This window comes from Schistocerca serialis, chromosome 6 (genome assembly GCF_023864345.2).
Source record: "Schistocerca serialis cubense isolate TAMUIC-IGC-003099 chromosome 6, iqSchSeri2.2, whole genome shotgun sequence".
Lineage (NCBI taxonomy): Eukaryota > Metazoa > Arthropoda > Insecta > Orthoptera > Acrididae > Schistocerca > Schistocerca serialis.
In genome coordinates, this window is record NC_064643.1 from 716,304,189 (window position 1) to 716,328,139 (window position 23,951).

Sequence of the window (23,951 nt, forward strand, 5' to 3'; positions counted from 1 at the left end):
ATAAGTTTCAGTAAAACAAATATATTGAAATATTCTATGAGACACTAAGCAAAGTTAAATTGTCTCTCGGGGATGGTGGTTAAACAACTGGAAACTTTAGTAAATTCTTAAACATTTTTCTTTGGAGTATTTAATGAATCTTTCCCACCAAGATCATATTGCAATAAAAGATCAAGTAAGAAATGATGGATAACACCAGGAATAAGAATTTCCAGTGAGAGGAAAAGGAAGCTACAACAATCAGCTGAAGTGCAACAAAGATTCTGATTCTGTAAAATATGTTAGGAACTATAAAACTATTTTTAAAAAAGTTGTGAAAGCTTCAAAACAGATGGCAAATGGTAAAATCATTCTAGCACAAAATAAATACATAAAACAAGGGCAGTCTGGTCTGTAGTTAAGTCTGAATCAGATGTCAAAAATTACAGGCAAGACGTTTCAAATAACAAACTTAAGGAAAAATCTGTTGTAAATCCAGCTCAAATACCTGAGTGCTTCAATGAGTACTTCATAAGTGTATCAAAATCTGATTTAGATGTAGCAAAGTGAGCAGAAAGTAAATAGTTCTGGGTTGAAAGGCAATATTAGTTAATGTCTTAAAAAATTCAACAGTGTCTCAAAAACATTTGTTGACAATGTCATACTCTCCTTAAAAAACAAATACCCTGCAGGCTTGGATGGGATACCCACCAAAGCAATTAAAAAAGTTTACAACATAATAGCTCATCCTCTCTCTCTCATAATAAACAAATTGTTCGAGGAAGGTTACGTCTGTAATCGTCTTGAAATATGCAGAAGTAAAACCATAGTTTAAAAAAGGTTCAAAAGATTACATGAGAAATTATCTTCCCATTTCTATATTCCCAATCATATCAAAAATATTTGAAAACATTGCAGCTCTACAGAAACAAAGCTTCATCACACAGTATGGTATCATTTCAAGTAACCAATCTGACTTCCAACCAGGTAAAAACACAGTTGATGAAATAAATGAGTTTGTTGGAAAAATTACTTCATGGCTAGATAGGAAAGCTAAAGTTGCAGGAATATTCTGTGATCTTACAAAACCATCTGACTCTGTAAACTCAACAGGTATGGAATAAGAGAATTGCTTTGAAATGGTTTGAATCATATCTCATGAAGAGGAAACAAAGGGTAATAAGTACATCAAATGGAGCAGATTTCTTCTATTATTATTTATTATTTTGAGCTTTTCCTCATTACAGAGGCTTATCTCCAACATAATAATTTACCTGGAAATGACAATACAAACAATAAACGTTCTTAAACTATACTCTCAAAATATTTCTCCAGCTGTTTCGATCTTGCGTGTCCTCTTCCTCTGCGCCCATTCTCCTCATTGTGTGCTGTACATTTTGGAGCCAGGTGGTCACAGGTCGTCCTCTTCTTCTTCTCCCCTCCGGTTCCCACTCCAGTATCAATTTTGGTATTCTGGCTTCCTCCATTCGTCGTACATGCCCGTACCACTGTAATTTCTTCCTATCCATTACGTGATATATTCTTTCTTTTATTTCCATTCTCCTTATTACTTCGGTGTTCCATATCTTTTCTTTCCTGGAGATTCTTGCCGATCTTCTCCAAAAGTCCATCTCTAGAGCTTGTAATTTTTTAATGTGCTTCATGTTAATTGTCCAAGTCTCCGTTCCATACAGAACCACACTCTCTAATATGGATTTGTATATTAATTTTTTAGTTCTGCTAATTACATTCCTGCTCCATAAGACTGAGTTAAGCATCCCAATGACCCTCCGTCCGCTACTAATTCTTTTATTGATTTCTGAGTCTGATTTTCCCTCGATTTCTAAAATGGATCCCAAATAACAGAAAGTGTTTATCTTTTTGATTTTCTTTCCTTCAATGTATAGCTCATCTGAATCATTAGTCAAGTATTCTGTTTTTTGGTAATTAATCTTCAAACCCCAAGTTTTGTATGCTACTGCTAGTTGATTGCACATATAGTTAGCATCCTCCCCATCTTGTGCTACGACTACTTGATCATCAGCAAATAATAAATGATGTAGGTAAACTCCATCTCTTATTTCTAATCCCATACTATTACATTTACGAGACCATGTTCTAAGGCTAATATCTATATAGATTTTAAATAATGATGGTGACATGGGACAGCCCTGTAAAAGGCCTTTGCTTGTTCTAAATTTCAGTGAAAGTTTATTACCAACTTTCACTTGGCAAATGTTATCTTTATACATCTGTTGTATTATTTTAATCAAGGAAGGGTTTATGTTTGCCATATGTAGTGCTCTCCAAAGTAATTTTCTTGCAACAGTATCATACGCTTTTTCTAGATCTATGAAAATTAATCCTACACTTTTTGATTTTTCCCTATGTTTCTCCAAAATCTGTCGTAATGTGAAAATATGGTCTACACATGATCTCCCAGCCGTGAATCCACATTGTTCTTCTTGGGTTCTAAAATTTTTTTCCAGTTTGTTTTTAATTACCTTCGCAAAAATTCTCATTAATGTGTTTGTAACACAAATTCCTCGATAGTTTGAACAAATTTTGCGATCCCCTTTCTTAAATATTGTATTAATGTAACCTAGCTTCATTTCGTTGGGTATTGAATCTCCATGTATCATTTTGTTGAAGAGCTGTGTTATCAGTTTCACAATTTTGTCACCACCATACTTCAGACACTCCAGATTGATATTGCCTGGTCCCGGTGATTTACCATTCTTTCCTGTTCTCAACGCCTGAAGTACTTCACTTTCTAAAATATGGATCTCATCATCTTCATGTCCTTTATCTTCCCCTGTTCCTTCTTCTAGATATTCTTCTCTGTCCTCATTTAATAATTTTTGGAAATACTCTTCCCATTCCTTTTGTGTTATCAGTTGGAGATTAGTTTTGCTTTTTGTATCCTGTCGAAGCCCTTTCAATACTGACCATGCTTCTTTTGCTCTCCCAAATCCTAATTTGCTATTCACCTTGGCACATGTTCTTTCCCATGCTTCATTTTTTGCCATCCTTATTTTTTTCGTCACTTCATTCTTCTTTTCCTTGTATATTGACCTTGTTTCTTCTGATTTATCATTCAACCACTGAAGGAACGCATTTCGTTTTTCTCTAATGAGGACCTCTAGTTCCTCTGACCACCACTCTGCTGCACGGTTGTGGTTGCTATCTTTTTTACCCAACACCTCTGTTGCTATGATTTTCACATTAGCTTTTATATAGTCATATATTTCCTCTGTACTTCCTTCAAATGATTCAACCAGTTTCCTTTCCATCCTGGCCGCAAAGAGTGTTCTGATACTTTCGTCTTGTAGGCTGTCAATATTAAAAGGTAAATTTTCATCTTTCTCAGTCTGGTTCATTTTATTTATGTTACTTGTATCACTCCTTGCATTCTTCCATGGCCAGAAAGACTTCATTTTAACTAGATAGTGGTCTGATCCACACTGGGCTCCTCTATAAGATCTGACGTCTACTGCCTTGAAACTACTTGTTTGCCTAATGATAATATAATCTATTATAGAACGAAGTTCTTTGGTGTTCTGTTGCCAAGTATATTTATGAATGTCCTTATGTTTGAAAAATGTGTTGGTAATTTTTAGATCAAATTGTTCACAAATTGCAATCAATCGTTCTGCATTGTCATTATATTCGTCCTCTCCATGTTTTCCTACTATTCTACAAGATTCTCTAATTCCTACCCTTCCATTCAGATCTCCCATGATAATCAGTTCCTTTCTTCTAGGGATTTTTTCAATAGTCTCCCTGAGGGTGTCCCAGAATGTATCTTTCTCCTTATCTTTTGTGTCGTTCGTGGGTGCATATACGCCAATAATCACAACTTCCCTAGCAAATAACGTCATTTCAACAGTTATTATACGTTGATTGATGAATGTCCAATTTGTGATTCTTTCTTTCCATGATTTTTTTTTTATCATAATGGAGACTCCTGCTTTGGCTCTTACTGCTTTTGATACCCCACTCCAGATATGTACATAATTATCCAGTTCTTCTTCTCCTTGGCCTTTCTTCTTTGTTTCAGAGAGTACGACAACATTCATGTTGAACATGTCAAGTTCTGCGGGGAGTAAATTTATTTTAGTGGAAATACCTTGCACATTCCAGCATCCAAACATAATTTTCCGTTTCTCATTGCCAGTTCGTCGTCCAAAGTTCCAATTTTTCCGAGGCATATTATTAGGTTTTTTAGCATTTTTATGTTTTTATGTGAGTGAGGAGCTGGCCCTCTGCACAACCCCCAACCTGGAGGACCAGGTAATTTTTACTCAAGGTTTTCTTCCTTTAGCCTTTGATAAGCCAATATCATACTACAAGGCAGCAGTTGCTAGTTTTGGTCCACCCCGGGTATTTTATTTCCCCAGTACCCACCATATCTGGTGAGCATTCCCCTATCCGCCACCTGGGGAGGCGCCCGATGGGAGACCAGCAAACTCCACTTACTTCTCAGAGTGAAAAACTGTGTCACAAGGTGTTCCTCAAGGCTCAATTCTTGGACCAATTCTATTCCTGTTCTACGTAAATGACTTGCCTCTTAATATAAATACTCATGTAACCTTGTTTGCAGATGATACTTCTGCACTAATCAAAAACAAAACTTCTGACAATATACCACAGAGTGTCATGAACACTTTAAGTAACTTGGAAACATGGTTCAACCTAAATGGCTTAAGGCTAAACATCTCAAAAACTCATATGATGAGTTTTAAAACTAATCAATCAAACACTGAAGAAATCTGTATTACTCACAATAATCAAAAAATGGTAGAACTTGACTCAGTCAGATTCTCTGGAATAAACTTAGACAGAAATTTTAGTTGGAGTTCACATATAGAATATCTAGCAAATAAATCAAACAGACTTGCATTTACAATGGAAATTTTAGCCAGTGCCACTCATATGGACACCAGGAAAATAGCATACTATTGCTACTTTGAATCTGTTGTCAGATATGGCACAATTTTTTGGGGAAGCTCAGGAAACGTTACAAGAATTTTAAAGTTGCAAAAAATAATAATTTGTAAATATCCAGTGCACAGCCGAGGGCAACACATCAAAGACCTAAAAACATTAACTGTTCCCTCTTTACACATCTTTGAGGTGTTTCTTTTCCTACACAGCAGAGCTGATCTATTAAAAACAACATTTTGAACACTCATACAACATGATATAAAAGTCACAAGAAAATAAAAGTGTCTGACACAATGAATATGAAGCTAAAAATTTTAAGCTTTCTAATTGAAAGGTGCTACTACTCAGTGGAAGTTTTCTGAGGGACGAAGTGGTTCTCTGAGCTGGATCCCTAAAATGGATTAAAAATTTATGCTAGTTATAGTGGATGTAAATTATGAAATAGTGTTAGAAAGAACCTTCTATAAATTCCTCAATAAGTAATGTTGTAAGTGTGACAAAATTTCAAATAAGTGAATTGTAACCTTGACATGTCTCCTGTACATCAGACTTATGTTCTGGAATTTTGAATGTTATGAGATGAATAAAACACATTACACATTTCACATTTCTGTTCACATGCTACTGTCATGAGCACCTATGGGAAGTGGTTGAAGTGTAGTCAAACCATGAGTAGGGGCATCATCCTGGCCAACAGCTGCTCGAAACACAGACTGCGCCTAATACGCAGGCTGCTGGAGGCTGTATCACACTATGCAGGACATTCATCTGGGCTTCCGTGGAACCTGTGGTAGTAACTGAATGTACCATGATAACTGTGAACTACATGAACATTATTGCAGACCACTTGCATTGCTACAGCTATGATATCTTCCCTGATGGCAACAGTATCTTGTAGCAGGTTAACAGTCAGTGCCACAAGGCCAAAATCGTGCACTGTAGCCTGAGCAGCATGACAGTGAAATCACATTGATGTTTTTAGTCACCAAATTGCCTGATCTGAAGCTGACAGAACACATCTGGGACGCCACTTGGAGCCAGATCCACGCCCGCAAACCACCATCCCAGTATTTACAAGAATTGCAACAGTAACAGACATCTGGTGACCTGGTGCCACTATCAAGGACTTCTCAAATCCATGCCACACAGAATTGCTGCTGTATTGCATTCCAGAGATGGACCAACATACCATTAAGCATGTGATCGTATTGTTTTAGCTCCCTATATTTAAGAAGACATAGAATCAAAACAATTAAATAAAAAGGTTTAAAATGGTCTCACACACAAAGTATGAATGTGCTCTCCCACATGGTGAAGCACTGACAACCAGCATGGCAGCCAACTCTACGGATATTACTTTACAATACACAATGTTTTAATGTTTCTAATGACGTATTTGGTACGCCTGCTGTTGACTGATCTATTATCAATATCTGGAGATCTAACCTTCTGAAGATTGATTATCTAGTGGCCAATAGAAGGATCTCGGTCTTCCAACTGTATGATGGGACGCAAGAGTTTGACATGTCTTCTGTGTTATATTTTGAGTCATGGCATGGGTGTAAACAACCATGTTTTCCTGTCTGCTTAATCCAAATATAGTCTTGGAAGTATGTTTACAGTATGTCACAGTAAACACTATCCAGGCATCAACATGCTGTGAAATGAAGAGCTGGGAATAAAAAAATTAGTGTCATCTAACATACACTTTTATCTCAAGCCAAATCTGCTTTAAGCAACCCAGGTCCACACTGAACTCAGTGCCTGTTCCCCTGGTCAATATAAACTGGAGCCAACAAAATTAAGAGGTTAGTACTCGCTTTTTATGAGTGGTTGAGACTAAAATGAGGTGTACTGCAATGGATACTGGGAGCTTGTATGTTTTTTTTTTTAATATGACAAAAAAGCAACACAGTCTCGTTCTGCAGTATATATGTCTTTTACATATCTTGATAACCATTCTCATGGTAGTGTTTAGTCGATTATATTGGAAAGAAAGCCAGATAGTCATACAGAGAATAGTGGGAGAAATAATTCTTCCTTTATCTTCTGCTACTCACAGCACTGAATAATGATGTTAATTATTATTCTAATTTCACCCATTATACCAGTAAATCTCTTGAGGGGTCATTGGCCCTTGGAGCGGCTGGAACTGCACTACAGTGTTACAAAAGGTACTGTTGTTGTTATATCTGTAAGAATGGTAGTGGCTGGACATGAAATACTAGCAGCCTGGAGTTTTTCTACCAATTCAAAACTGTGAAAAGTTTTACCTAAGGCACATCCGCATATATATTCTACAGGATGCTCGAAACTGAATTTCTTTACTGTGGCTTGACTCAGCTATTAAAATGTGCAATGGATAGATACAGTAGTAACAAGAGCAAAATACTGAAAATCAAGGTAAAGGTGGCCTGCAGTAAAACTGCATGAAATCTACTAATTTCTGCATTTTCTCCACGTGCATCTCCTGAAATTACCAAAATTTGAATTATTGACACACTCCTCTATTTTTCCAGTCACAGTTTACTAGTAAATTGTTGGCTTTTTGAAGATTACTCTTCACACTACCTTTAACAGCAATGCTGTGATTAAGCTTTTTCTCTGCAGTACCCAATCTTCCATGAGTACTAGGCCAGCAAGGTATGCAGAAGAACTTCTGTGGCGTTTGGAAATAAGGTAAGGTGCTGGTGGAAGTAAAGCTGTGAGAATGGGTCATGAGTCATGCTTGAGTAGCTCAGTTGGCACAAGCACTGCCCACGAAAGAAAATGTTCTGGCATCAGGTCCTGGTCCAGCACGCAATTTTAATATTCCTGGAAGGTCCAAGTCCAATGGAAGCTGTAGCATTGCTATAGATATTCTTCAGTATATCTGACAAATGTTGAATCAATGCCATTCAAATGGAAGTGTTACTCCACAAGATGGCTATTTAGATCTGTGCCACAATGGCAGCGAGCAGTTCCAGCACAGCCAGCCACATTGGGGATACCTCATCTGGACAACATGCTACCACCATGAACTCTTCTACTTTTCACCATAACCATGAAATGAGACTGGTTAAACAGGACACCACCAAGTGGAGAGGACTTGGTATTCTGTTTTGCTACATCTCCTTGGAAAGTGTCGGGCTTAGTGGCAGTATTACAAAATTCATTCCTTCAGATTTTAAGGGGATTCAACTTGTGACTAGAGGAACTCAGGTTATTTGGGCACTCACTTTGTCAAGAAAGTTTTTTTTCCTTCAGAAGTTAGTTAATGTGTTCATCCCAAATCTGTGAGTTTCTTTCTTTAGTTGCAAATAAAACTGTTTAAATGGTATACCTGGTGAAAACTTCATGTGATATAATTAAAGGAAGGGATATATCAGATGGCAACAAGGTTTAAAAGAGCAAATTTTCATTCCACACATGCTGTTCGAGGTAGCCACTACAGCCTTCTAGGATTGTTTCAAGATGGCCACAGCCAACGAGTTGGTAGATTTGACACACCCTGTGATCATCCTGCTACAACGAATGCAGCAAACAAATGAGCTACAGATAGAAGAACTGGTGGCATTGACCAGGGCCAGAGCTACACGAATGGGTCGACACAACCATCCGCAATGTCCAGCAACATCATCATCACAACAGCATTTGAACGGGAGGTAAAGCCCTGGACCTGCTATACAGTCCAGATGGTGCAGCACTTCATTGTTCACACTATCAGAAGTGATACGCAGCAACATGCATTTTTGTGCAGTCCTTTTATGTGTACCATCTGATACAACAGTTGCATCCTGAATCAGACCCCACTCCCTATTGTATGCTACAATTAAAGCTAGCCTCACAAAATATTTTGATTCTCTAGTCCATGTGGCGCCAGCCAGGCACAAATTTTTTAGTTGCCACAAGCTACCGTCTGAATCTTATAGGAAATGGATGGCACGGCTTCAAGGTCTACCAAGATAGTGTCATTTCTGATGTACCGATGAACAGTGCAAACAATCCTATGCATCCTTCTTTCGAGACACGTTGCTTCTCTGTGCTCCCAATGATGTACTACACCAAGACTTATTAAAACTGAAGGACCCCCACATTGGATGCCTTCTTACCTATCATATCTGCTTTCGAACAACCAGTACACACCACAGCCTCTTTTCAGGACCCAATTTTTTTTTCTCCCCCCATCTCACCCAGCAGGATTCCAAGGATGACACAGAACCGTACAGCCATGGCTGACCTTGAAGTTTACCTTCGTGTATGGCAGACGAAATGTGCAATATGTGGAAAGGTAGGACACAAGGCAGAAGTTTGTCACTCTGCTTCAAGAATGTCAGTCAACTGGATGAACATAGAACCTCTGAAGCATATTGTCCTGTAGGAACCTTGAACAATAAGATATTGCTTTGGTCCAGGCAGTACTAAAACTTTCCCGAAGTTACTGGCTACTACAGTCAACATTAACACTGTTCCGGTAAAATTTCAGATAGGTATCGGATCCATAGTAACAATTACAGTCTGGCCCACATATCAAATGGTGAGCACACCCCCACTTCAGGGGGTGGCACCCACAAAATGGCTCTCCCAGCAACACTGGCAAGGATGGGCACAGACATCACACATGCAACATGTCAGAACAAACAGTTTGCCCCTCCCAACTCTACTTTCCTTGCCCCACCACTTATATCCCCTGGTCCTGTGTTCATCTTGATGTTGCAGGTCCTTTTTTGGGCACCTCCTGACTCACTGCTGTAGACACAGAAAAAAATTTCTATTTGTGACCAGGATGACCTATACATCCTTTGCCCATACCATCAAACCAAGTTTGCTCTTGAGGACCTTCCAGAAACAGGGAATGGCTCACAGTTCACTGCTTCAAAATTTTCCAATTTCTTCACTGCTAATGGTATTGCTCCTGTACATACTGCTCCTTTTCACCTAGCCTCAAATGGGTTAGTGAACAGATTTGTGAGTACCTCTGAGTAGACTTTGTTAAAACCGACCCACCTATAAGACACTATCCCTTTTCTTTTCGTCCTACCATGCTAGACTTCAATAAGGTACATCACCTGCCATAAGGCGCCATGGTGACCCACATTGATTGCACTATCAGTCAACTACCCCATGTGAGCAAGCCTACTCCCTGTCCATCTCGCTGCCACTGGTTTTTCATACACAATCCCATCTGGCTATGACACTCACCAGTGGACACGCCTGCTGGAGACAAGCATCCATCACTCGACTTATTGGATGTGCTATGGTCAAAGTTGAGCTCCCGGATGGGTTCCATCACCAGAAGCATACCAAGTTCAACTCTATCGAGATCCTTATGGAGGGCCTTACTCAGTTTTTTGTTCCAGACACTCTGATCAACCATTCCACATTCAGAAGTTTTGCAGCAGACATACCCTAGCATGGACAATAACCGCATACATGATGATCGTTGATGAGCACCTCAGTCACAGCTAATAGACATGGATCAACGATCTGACATACATCCCCTGGAGATTGAATTCGAAAAAGACAAGGAAGACTGCCTCCTCCATCCTGGGGAAGGGGGGAGAGGGAGGGAGGGGGGAGGTTGCTCTGGCGACAAGTGCAACAGGCAACAACAGCAACACACACAATATACATCACATTGATGGTAATCCAGTCCATACAAGGCAAAAATTCAAACCTGTCAGTTTATAGCACATCAACAGAGGGTGACACCAGAAGCAGGGCCAGCAGCAGGTTCAAGGTTCACGTGCACAGCCCCAATTAGCATTCACAGGTCAAATTATTTCCTACTTCCACCAAAACTAAGTTTGAGCCAAACAAACAAAAGTGTTACTCTGCAAGATGACTACTTAGACCCACGCCACGATGGCAGTGAGCATTATCAGCACAGCCAGCTACAATGGAGAGACGTCGCCTGGATGACGTGCAATCTTGATCAACTCTTCTAGTCTTCATTGTCACCGTGAAGTGGGACTGGCCAAACGGGATGCTACCACATGCAGAGGACTTTGTATCCATGTAAAGGAGATGTAGCTGGTTTGCTACATCTCCTACACTTGAATAGTGTCGGGCCTAGTGCCAGTATTGCAAAATTCATTCCTACAGACTTTAAAGGGATTCAACCTGTGATGTTACTTTTTGGAACTTAGATTATTTGAGCATTCAATCAGTCTAGAAAGTTCTTATGTTCTTCAGAAGTTAGTCATTGTGTTCATCCCAATTCTGTGAGTTTATTTCTTATGTTGCAAATAAAACTGCTTAATTTGTACACCTGGTGAATGTTTCATGGGACATAACTAAAGGAAGGGCCATAGCAAATTCCCTTTCCCAGTTTCTCATTTTTCCTCGCAAAGCTTGCCCAATGAACATCTAGTACGAGCTACTACTCAGTCTCACTCCCATCAAAAGTACAACATCCCTTTCATGTCCCTCAAAACTTACAACAGCAATCTGCTTATCTTTGTAAGTTGTAGATAATCGTTCTGTCCCCATATTTTATACATGCTACCTTCAGAAAGATCATGTTCCACTGTTAACAGCTTTCTTTAAATCTACAAATGTAATAAACATATGATGCTTTCCTCCAACCTCCTTCCAATGGGAGTCATAGGACCAACAGCACTTCATGTGTTCCTACATTTCTCTCGAACGCTTCTACCAATTTTCCACTCTTCTATAAAAAAATCAGTTCATTTTGCAACCGTGACTGATTAAACAGATGGAAAAATGGAAATAAAATCCCATGCTTCTTGAAAGAGCGCAGGGGAACAATGCGGGAGACCCGCACCACCATACTAGCAAGGTCCTAATGGAGGTGGTTTGCCATTGCCTTTCTCTGACTGTAATGGGGATGAATGATGATGATGATGATGACACAACACCACCCAGTCATCTCGGAGCAGGTGAAAATCCCTGACCCTGCCGGGCATCGAACCTGGGACCCCGTGCTTGGGAAGCGATAATGCTACCACAAGACCATGAGCTGCGGACGATTAAATAGATGGTTCTGTAATATAACTACACCTGCAGCACCTGCTTTCTTTGAAACTGCAATTATTACATTATTCTTTAACTCTGAGAGTAGTTCATCTGCCTCATATATCTTACAAACCAGATGCTAAAGTTCTGCGTTTGTAGGTTCTGCCAAGAATCTCAATAATTCTGAGGTAATGTGATTTACTATACTACTTCTTCCCTTTTTATAATGTTGTCTTCAAGATTTTTCCCTTATACTCCCCATCTATACATTCTTCTCACCTTCCAGCCTTCCCTTCTTTACTTATTATTGGCCTGCCATTCAAGTTCTTGATATTCATACAGCTGCTTCTCTTTTTTCCAAAGGTCACTTTAATTTTCCTGTATGTTGCTTCCATATTTTCCACAGTCATGCATGCTTCTGCAGCTTTAGATTTCTCCTCTGCTGTTCCTGCTTGGCCATTTTGCACTTCCTGTCAATCTCATATTTTAGACAACTGAATTCTGTTTTACCTGTTTCTTTTGCAAAGTTTATACATTTTTCTTCTTTCATCGATTATATTTAATACCTCTGATGTTATTGAAGGATTTCTACTGAACTTTGTCTTTTTGTAAATCTGACCCTCTGCTGCCTTAAATATTTCATCTCTTAAAGTTACACAGTCACTTGATTCCCAGAAATGATGAGTGACGAGAACCTTTATACAAGAGATTTGTGTACATCACTGTTAATGAATAATGTTCTGTTACATGGAATAAACATTTACATCACAAGTATTTAACTGATACATCATGGGAACCCAGACTAAGATATCACATCTGACAGCAAATGAATAAAACAGACAGTCCTTTATTTATTTATTGACGGGCAAGGGACATGATGCCACTCTGAGATTAATGAAAAAGAGTAGATAAGAAGTGCATAGTGGAACAAAATTGTTGAGGCTTTTGTGGACACTTGTTGACATATTACCTGTTGGCTTCTGTCTCCAGATCTTCATCCAATGTTTGTTTAATGATTTTCCTTCAGTTCACCAGTATGTGAGACTGGGATTGAGAAATGTTTGCCTCTGTTACTGCTGAGGGCAGTGAAAAGTGAAAGTTATGAAGTATTTGAATGTTATGTTACCAGCAATAACTGATGAGGGAAACAGTATATTTTTTTTAACAAGTCATCAGTAAGAATGAAGACCACTGAAGTTGTTGGTGGCTCAATGAATACCAAATAAAACTCTTTTTTTCATACGTTATATTAAAAGGTAATCACCAACCCACAAAAATGAATAGTAAGTTAAGACAACAGAAGTAAAAAGAAAATTTTCAAAAAACAATGGAGTACCCGTTTTAACTTGTGCTCAGAAAATTAATAATGCTGGTGTTGTGTCACATAAAAGACTTTTCATTTTATACATAGTGCACCGGCACATACAGCTTATCATCTGCTTTCCTCTACAAACCATCACTTTCCAGCATTCCTCAGCAAGTGTGCTAGCCATAAAGAAATCCATTTAGGATTTAATATCAACTCTTGTAAGTTACACTACATTTTTTCTACATTTATATCAAAAGGAAACAATGAAAACAGTTGGATAACCTATAACATAGCTGCAAGATATCATTACAGACCTCAATGATGTAATGACTGAATGAAAGAAAATTAGCAGATATATTTGTTTCCCAAAGGATTACAGTTTCAGAAGAATTGAATGAGTTATTCAAGAGAAGGAGCTTCACATGATTTATTCAAGATAAAGAGCTTCACAAACTGAGCTAGTCAATAATGTGTTGGTCCACCTCTGGTCTTTACATAAGCAGGTATTCGGTTTTGCATTCATTGATGGAAGTGGTGGATATCATGCCAAATTCTGCAGGTTAGATCATCAAACTCCCTAGCTGGTTGGAGGGCCAATTGGGCAACCTTGCTGGTCAAGGTAGGGTTTGGCAATCATGAAGACAAGCAGTAGAAACTCTTCCTGTGTGCAGGCAGGCATTATCTTGCTGAAATGTAAGCCCAAGAAGGACAATAATATGGCATATAATATTGTTGACATACCGCTGTGCTGTAAGTGTGCCACGAATGACAACCAAAGGAGTCCCACTGTGAAAAGAAATGGCACCCCACACCATCATTCCTGGCACGCGGAATACGGCGGGCGACAGTCAGGTTTGTATGACACCACTGTCCAAGGCGTTTCCTGATACGTGTTTGCTGGTCATTGGGGCTCAATTCGAAGCAGGACTCATCACCAAAGACAATTCTACTACAGTCAATGAGACTCCAGGCCAAAGACATATCTGGAGACATGCTCGAGACATGCTCGACAGTGGTGGGATACCAACCTGACTGTCACCCACCACAGGGTGTGACAACCAGGAGTGATGGTCAGGGGTGCCATTCTTTTCAAAGCAGGACCCCTTTGGTTGTCACCTGCAGCACCCTTACAGCACAGTAGTACATCAATTACACTCCTGGAAATTGAAATAAGAACACCATGAATTCATTGTCCCAGGAAGGGGAAACTTTATTGACACATTCCTGGGGTCAGATACATCACATGATCACACTGACAGAACCACAGGCACATAGACACAGGCAACAGAGCATGCACAATGTCGGCACTAGTACAGTGTATATCCACCTTTCGCAGCAATGCAGGCTGCTATTCTCCCATGGAGACGATCGTAGAGATGCTGGATGTAGTCCTGTGGAACGGCTTGCCATGCCATTTCCACCTGGCGCCTCAGTTGGACCAGCGTTCGTGCTGGACGTGCAGACCGCGTGAGACGACGCTTCATCCAGTCCCAAACATGCTCAATGGGGGACAGATCCGGAGATCTTGCTGGCCAGGGTAGTTGACTTACACCTTCTAGAGCACGTTGGGTGGCACGGGATACATGCGGACGTGCATTGTCCTGTTGGAACAGCAAGTTCCCTTGCCGATCTAGGAATGGTAGAACGATGGGTTCGATGACGGTTTGGATGTACCGTGCACTATTCAGTGTCCCCTCGACGATCACCAGTGGTGTACGGCCAGTGTAGGAGATCGCTCCCCACACCATGATGCCGGGTGTTGGCCTTGTGTGCCTCGGTCGTATGCAGTCCTGATTGTGGCGCTCACCTGCACGGCGCCAAACACGCATACGACCATCATTGGCACCAAGGCAGAAGCGACTCTCGTCGCTGAAGACGACACGTCAACATTCGTCCCTCCATTCATGCCTGTCGCGACACCACTGGAGGCGGGCTGCACGATGTTGGGGCGTGAGCGGAAGACGGCCTAACGGTGTGCGGGACCGTAGCCCACCTTCATGGAGACGGTTGCGAATGGTCCTCGCCGATACCCCAGGAGCAACAGTGTCCCTAATTTGCTGGGAAGTGGCGGTGCGGTCCCCTACGGCACTGCGTAGGATCCTACGGTCTTGGCGTGCATCCGTGCGTCGCTGCGGTCCGGTCCCAGGTCGACGGGCACGTGCACCTTCCGCCGACCACTGGCGACAACATCGATGTACTGTGGAGACCTCACGCCCCACGTGTTGAGCAATTCGGCGGTACGTCCACCCGGTCTCCTGCATGCCCACTATACGCCCTCGCTCAAAGTCCGTCAACTGCACATACGGTTCACGTCCACGCTGTCGCGGCATGCTACCAGTGTTAAAGACTGCGATGGAGCTCTGTATGCCACGGCAAACTGGCTGACACTAACAGCGGCGGTGCACAAATGCTGCGCAGCTAGCGCCATTCGACGGCCAACACCGCGGTTCCTGGTGTGTCCGCTGTGCCGTGCGTGTGATCATTGCTTGTACAGCCCTCTCGCAGTGTCCGGAGCAAGTATGGTGGGTCTGACACACCGGTGTCAATGTGTTCTTTTTTCCATTTCCAAGAGTGTATATTCTATGCCATTTCTCATTGCCTTTCATGGCATGCCATACTGGGCTTACATTTCAGCAATATAATGCGCATCCGCACACAGTGAGAGTTTCTACTGCCTGTTTTAATGCCTACCAAACCCTACCTTGGCAAACAAGGTCGCTAGACCTCTCCCCAATTGAGAATGTTTGGAACATTATGGTCAAGGACCCCAACCAACTTGGGATTTTGACAATCTATCAAACCAACTGGACAGGATTTGGCATAATATTCCTCAGGAAGACATCCAACAACTGTATCAATCAATGCCAAGCTAAATAGCTGATTGTAAAAGGCCCTGAGGTGGACCAAGATGTTATTGGCTTGTTCAATTTGTGAAGCTCTTCCTCTTGAATGAATCATCCAATTTTTCTTTCTGTTTGGCTGCACATGTCGATCACTTCTATCTATTTCTGTCACATTCAGATAATTTCTTTGTGGTGTGTCTGTTTTTGTCTTAAAGCGTACTTTCTGATTTCAAAAAATGGCCAAAAGAATTCTTCATTAAAGAAATGTGTAATAACGACTGAGGATAATCTCTCCCAAATAAAAAAAAAAGTAATTATCTCAGACACAATTCTACTGTAATTCATAAAAATATATTTTCTCTCACAAATCTGCTATGTGCAATTGGTTTCACTTACTCGAATCTTCAATGACAACAACACCACTGTTGTGCTAAGCTTCCTTGTAATGAATTATACTTCACGCAGCAAGACAATATGAAATATTTTCAAATTAATGCAGTAAGGAAATCTGAGACACATCTGCAAACTGGATTTTTTCATATCAGAAAAAGAAGATACCAAGAACAACAACATTAAGATGTCTGAACAAAGAATCAATGCCTTATACTGAACTGAACACATCTTTGCGAATTTTTTATAACACTCATAAGAAAATACACATATCAAAAAAAGTTTTGCATCACCTCGGTTCCAAGAGTTCCAGAACCTGTACAGAAAACTGGAATAGAGATCAACATAAACATCATTTCCGCCCGTTTTATTGCTCATGAAAACCACATGTTGCATGTTGTACCACCATACAGTGAGACCTTCAGAGGTGGTGGTCCAGACTGCTGTGCACACCGGTACCTCTAATACCCAGTAGCACATCCTCTTGCATTGACACATGGCTGTATTCCTCGTGGCATACTATCCACAAGTTCATCAAGACACTGTTGGTCCAGATTGTCCCACTCCTCAACGGCGATAAAGCGTAGAGCCCTAGGAGTGGTTGGTGGCTCACGTCATCCATAAACAGCCATTTTAAATCCATCCCAGGCATGTTTGATAGGGTTCATGTCTGGAGAACACACTGGCCACTTTAGTCAAGGGATGTTGTTATTGTGAAGGAAGTCATTCCAAAGATATGCATGAAGGGGGCACGAATTGTCATCCATGATGACAAATGACACGCCAATATGCTGCTGATATTGTTGCACTATCAGTCGGAGGATGGCATTCACGCATCATACAGCCATTACAGTGTCTTCCATGACCACCAGCAGTGTACGTCGGCCCCACATATGCCAGCCTAAAACAGCAGGGAACCTTCACCTCGCTGCACTCACTCGACAGTGTGTCTAAGGCATTCAGCCTGACCGTGTGGCCTCCAAACAGGCCTCTGACGATAGAAGGCATATGCGACACTCATCGATGAAGAGAATGTAATGCCAATCCTGAGTGGTCCATTCAGCATGTTGTTGGGCCCATCTGTACTGTGCTGCATGGTGTTGTGGTTGCAAAGATGGACCTCGCCATGGACATCGGGAGTGAAGTTGTGCATCATGCAGACTATTGCTCACATTTTGAGTTGTAACACGATGTCCTGTGGCTGTACAAAAAGCATTATTCAACATGGTGGTGTTGCTGTCAGGGTTCCTCCGAGCCATAATCCGTAGGCAGCGGTCATCCACTGCATTAGTAGCCCTTGTGTGGCCTGAGCAAGGCATGTCATCAACAGTTCCTGTCTCTCTGTATCTCCATGTCCGAACAACATTGCTTTGCTTCACTCCAAGACACCTGGACACTTCCCTGGTTGAGAGCCCTTCCTGGCACAAAGTAACAAAGTGGACGCGATCGAACCACAGTAATGATCGTCTATGCATGGTTGAACTACAGACAACACAAGCCATGTACCTCCTTCTTGGTGGAATGACTGGAACTGATCGGTTGCTGGATCCCCTCCGTCTGAAAGGTGCTGCTCATGCATGGTTGTTTAGATCTTTGGGCGGGTTTAGTGACTTCTCTGAACAGTCAAAGGGACTGTGTCTGGGATACAACATCCACAGTCAACGTCTGTCTTCAGAAATTCTGGGAACTGGGGTGATGCAAAACTTTTTTTATGTGTGTAGACTGAACATATCTTAACATCTAAAACATAAAAGTCGACAGCCTGAAGAATACAAGTATAGTTACCATTCTTTCAAATCAGCTGGTTCTTCTCTCCAAGACATTTCATTCATGAAGTCATACATAACATAATTCTGATTTATGCCTTCAGGGGTAAGTCCTGTTCCAACCATCGTACTGTTAGCCATACTTCTCCCTTGAAAAACACCCTGAAAACCAAAATTAAAAGATCACTATCTCCACACAGTACTAAGCAAAAAGTACACTTATTAGTCATGCCTAATCCATGTACTGCTTGATGATAAATAATTATGAAAACAGCTAATACATCTTACATCACAGATTAATAGACCTATTTACAAGAGTAAATGGCTTATTTCACATTCAATGGAAAACAAAAATTAATGTGATTTCTATGTTTCAATGGTAATTAAACCAAATGAGCAACTATACAAAAGAAACTTAATTCCTAACATGGTGGAAAACTATGTACTTGTCTATGAGAGAAATATTTCAAGCCCCCGCTCTAAGTCGCAATATTTTAACAAGGAGTATGATTTGTGATCATAGGCCAAAATGATTTCCATTAGTGACACATATCATCCCAAAGTGTTCCCTTCATGACTAACATATGACAGTCTCCTGTCTCTCCTGTTTACATATTTGCACATTAAAATAATTCTATAATGCCATCAACCAAACATGAGAATGAGACTTCGTTATTTCCTATCTTACTACCCTACCAGGCATTTCCGTATCTTATGGACATCAATGTCTAAACAGTTGTAAAGCTCTTCTTCACTTTGCTTTGATCAATACCAAAGGACACTGTCCAAGAGCTACAAGTGGCAAATGTTTATGTGGCAAATGCTGTTTATTGCTCGACACCTCAATTGCAAAGCAATAGTTACCTTTACTCCTTCCATTGTTTGATCAATTTTTCCATGCAATAACCAGGTCACTAACCAGGAACACAGTGCAAAATAATATTGCTGGACTGTGTATTAACAATACTAAACATAAAACACTCTCATGAACTTGTGGGAAATCCAGTATGGAATATGATACGCACACAGGGATAAAACACTACTCACCAAACAGAGGCAACATACAGCAATGGAAAACCATGACGAAAAGATGGTAAATTCATCAGCTTTAGGACAAAGCCTTCTTCAGAGGTGACGAACACTCAACTACACCTCACATCCACTGTTGTTTCTGATTCTGTCATCTAACTGAGATGAATAACAATCTTGGTTGGGGTGGATGCAGAGGAAATAGATAGGGTGTGGAGTGAGGAGGCAGAACACTGGAATGAGTGAAGGTCATGCTGGGGATAGAAAAAGCATACACATGCAGAGCAGGGTAGGATGGACAATCCAAGAGCTGGAGTGGGTCTCATAGTAGAATAGTGTGACAATCTATCATGGATGGTGTGCACGAAGTATTGTATGAGCATAACCATTACCTGACAGTGGCAACACGCTGGGCCCACCAGTTTAAGCAAGCTGGGTTAATTTTACTTCCCCTCTTGTTTTGACATTAGCCTCCTTAAACTTCATTTTTTCATGTTTAACTAATTAGCATTGACATATGTGAGTATAACCTGCATTTTCATAATAGAGAAACGTTGGCCCTCAGTTTTAAAGAATATAACACCAGATCTAATTTTGTGCTTAGTTTTATGTATGTAATTGATTTCCTAATTTATTTTGACTATTCCTAGTTAGTATCTTTTGTTATAGGTTAAAATCAGTAATTGTTTCGTAACTTAAATTCTACTGTTGACTTATAAACAAATATAAATTCTATACTAATTTTAAACATTCGGGGGAACAACTAATTGTAATCTTAAAGTATCTATTTGGCTCTATTCAAAAACATGTTAGCAAAGCCAGCCTTTAATTAACTCCAAAGTAATTAACAGTTTTGTCAAAAGTATTGTTTGTGTACTTATATTTGTTAATTTCATGACTTAAACAAATAATTTGGCTTATCCCTTGTAGTAGAGGAAACTGTGAAAAAGAACCAATTTTTTGATGTATTCAGTTAATTTAACGAGTTAAGTTTTTAATTGTAATTTCTGTAAATTAAACTCCGAACAATGAATAGTTTCAGTGCCTATTATTGTGAGGATATATAAGGGCCTGATTTTTGGTCACGAGACAGTCAGTCCACAGCTGAGTTTCATACGAGAAACCTGTGTTGGTTAGAACAACAACAATGCTTCATCTTAACTGCAGAATAAGTGTTAAACAATTAGGCCAAGTGTAAAAACAATGACAGTGTCTGCTCCATATGTACCTTTCCATTCTTCCAAGAACTATGAGCCTTGTGGTTAGGTTTTTACTGCTTGTAGATGTTCAATAGTAAACTATTGTAGCAGTATGTAGATGTTCACCTGCTAACTATTAATGAGGCTTATGGAAAGTTAAACGATAGTGCACTGGCCATATAACTGTGTAATATTGGGGTGGGGGTGGGGGTTGTGAACAGGAAAAGTAAAAGACTGAGAAACGCAACTGTGCATTGGTCGGTTACATCATTTACAGTAGACAGTAGTTGCACATCAACAACCCATTCAGCCAGCGTAGCGATGCAGTACACTGACACTGAGGACAACAAATGAAGAAACAAAGCAGGCGAGCGTCGTCACATGTGGTACCCCAGGTGAGGACTATTGTACGTGGGCACAACAAACTAGAACTCACAAACTGTGACAGTGAAGTGTGAACTAGGGCAGATTACAGGGATTTAAATGGAAGAGATAATACAGCCAATCAGCAATGGGGTTTTATGGCCACAGTAGGATAGGAACCAATCAGTGAGTGGGTTCTATGGAAGCATCCATTGAGTACAGGAGCAGCACGCAGGTGATACAGCCGACTGAGATAAAGAAGGCACCTTGACGAGAGAATTACAACTTGCCACAGCCATTCAGATCCGAGATGACAACCACAGCGGAGCAGCAGCAGACGTGTGATTAAAAACAAGGTAATTCATTGCAAAAGCTGTTTTGTATTAAGTGATATATAATGAGTGACCTTAATGAACAAGACAGAGTGACTGAGGACAAAGCTATAGAGATTAAGTTGTTAAATGAACAGAAGGACGTGAGTGTGACTGGTTCTGTATACAATAGTAATTATTAATCAGACATGAATGTAACTTTGAAGGATGGTTATGGAAGTCCTATTTTAAAGAGCGAAATGGATGAAAACAGTAGTGAAGTGGATGAGGTTGTTAAGGTTAAGGAAGAGGAATCTAGAAGCAAAAGTGAGCAGGAGCAAAAGTGTACGGCAGACGGAAAAGTGGAAGCGATGTTAAGGAAAATTATGAGTCATTTGAATAGTATGGAAATAGTTTGAAAGAAGACATTCGGAGGCGAGGAATAGTATTAAGAAACTAGTACATAATACTAATAAGAAATTAACATTGAGCAGTAAATCTATAGAGCAGAGAGAGAAACTTTGTGATGACCAGAGTAGCAAGGTGGAGGTTTTCGAAAAATAATGTGCTGAAAATAGGGTTAAACTTGAGAATCAAATCAATTAGATTAAAAATGATTCAGAAACTGAGGTAGAAACCAAGTAGGCAGTAGTGGAAGAGGAAAAACTGGAAAAATGGCTCTGAGCACTATGGGACTGAACTTCTGAGGTCATCAGTCAAAAATGGAAAAATTAAATGAAAATGTAGATTCACAATTGACTGAAATAGAGATAAACATGGAAGAAGTAAAAAATCTAAAGCATAGCGTAAGTGACAGTGGGTCTGATTCTGACAGCAGTGGTAATGATGATAGCAATGACAAATCCAGTAGTGATGAGGATCAAGTATTCAAATTTATAATTGATAATGATGGCAATGTGTTAAGTAAAGAAAGAATAAAGGAGGATTATGTTAGTCCTAATGAAGAATTAGAGTTTCAGAGTGTTAATGAGGAAGAGGACCATGCTATCTGTCATTTGACTGCGTCTGATAATCATTTTGGTTAGCAGGATGATAGTTTTTCGAGGAAAAAAGATTAATGAGGATTTGTTGTATGAAGAAGATCACATGGCAAGCAAAAAGGGAGTGTGTCACCTTGTAATAACAGCAAGTGTACAAGGTATACATGTTAAGTGTTTACTAGACAGCGGTAGTGATCTGAATCGTATTTCACAGCCATTTTTTGAACCTATTACGAATGCAGAGGGTATAGTAGTAATGCATGTTTCTGGAACAAAAATTATTGGTGCTGCTGGTAAGCTATCAAAGTGTGTGAGACAAGAAGTACTAGTAACTGTGGAATTGGCAGGACAGCTCTTGGAGCACAATTTTTGGTGATTCAAAATTTCAGCATTGATGTAACATTTGGGACTAATTTCTTGTGCAATTAACAAGTAGGGGGTTCAACATTCTGTGTTGGATTCATTATGTGGCGATAATGCTTACCCCAGCTGTGTGTCTCATTTTTCATGTTTCCTGAGCCAGTCATACTCTTCTCCTATCCTAACTGTAATTTATAAGTGAATCAGAATTAGTAAAGTGGTACCATGGTTAATGAATTTCTTTCAAACAAGGAGGTAAGGTAAACAGAAAATGAAAGGTGTCAGCGTAAGTGGAGGATAATAAATAATCAGCTCACGTGTGCAGCAGCAGAGGCAATAAGCAGTATAAACCATCTTGAATATGAGGTCTTAATGCTAACTGTGGTACCGTCAAACAGGGTGATTTTGGACGGTTTTGTCGTTATTTTGATTGTAACTTTCGTATATATTGTTAGATTAAATTGATTGTTATGGAAGTGGTAGGGTGTATGTGTAGCAAATAAAATATCCCAGAACCAGAAAGTGTATGTGTAGGTATATTTATCTGTGGCAGTTAAATAAAGTGTCAGAAGTCACCCCATGGATTGGGGTGATTTCGGACACAGGTGTTTTTTAAATCTCTGTCCGAAGTTACAGTATATAGAGGGCGAATTCGGACAGTTACTGCCTCTTTTAAGCTCTACACGCTTTTTATTTGATTTTGGTGACATTTTATACATTTTAAGGTAGCCCATTTTTACCAATAAGTGATATGGAACGATGGTTTCATCATTTTGTTGCTAGGTGGGAGATTTTCCAGCTTTGCCTTGATATTGGAGAAAAATATCTTAACAGTCTCTTTGTTCACTTCTACACAAGCTCATTTAATATTTTAGCTTAAGCGAACGGAAAGATCTTCTGACTGTCGTTTGAGGCAATTATTACAAAATTTCTTCTCTTTTCGGCCAGATTTATCGAGGTAGCCTTTAATTAAATACCTAATATCCAATTTAGTCAAGGGAAATCCCTAATGTGCAGCCCTCAAGATACCTCGCTTCAACATTTCTTCTTCTTCTTTATTTAGCACTGGCTGTCCTCTCATTTTTTTCGGATGTGCTTCCTGCACTTTATTTTGTAGAGTTGATTTAGGTATACCTTACAAATCACATGCTTTTCTGTACAATAATTTACCACTCTGAATATCACAAACAGCTTTATCTAAAAGTTCCGGGTCATAACTACACTGTACTGTAGCACCTCTCCTGCTCTTATACATTCTTAGCATTGTCTGAAATCACCCCAAACAATACACAGTTTAACAAAAACCGTCATTATTTTACAACCTTGCACTGGAAACTCGACAAACTTGTACCAGAGATTGTCTCAATGCTGTTAGCTACTGAGTGCGTCGACAATTATGGTTACAATAACTTCCCGCTTGATGCAACAATAGAAAGTTTGCACTTTACAATAATGCATGGATTTTTTACACTGAGACTGTTCGTCAATTATTCACCT

General features: G+C 40.0%; 1 protein-coding gene across 5 annotated transcripts in view; it reads right to left on the reverse strand.

Moving 5' to 3' along the window:
- LOC126484333 (alpha-N-acetylglucosaminidase) overlaps window positions 1–23,951 on the reverse strand; it is a 372,796-nt gene that overhangs the window by 171,064 nt on the left and 177,781 nt on the right. For all 5 annotated transcript variants that reach the window (XM_050107785.1, XM_050107782.1, XM_050107780.1 and 2 more), the window contains exon 11: window positions 18,211–18,353. In XM_050107785.1, the coding sequence (XP_049963742.1) occupies window positions 18,211–18,353 (143 nt within the window). The remainder of the gene's footprint in view (window positions 1–18,210; window positions 18,354–23,951) is intronic.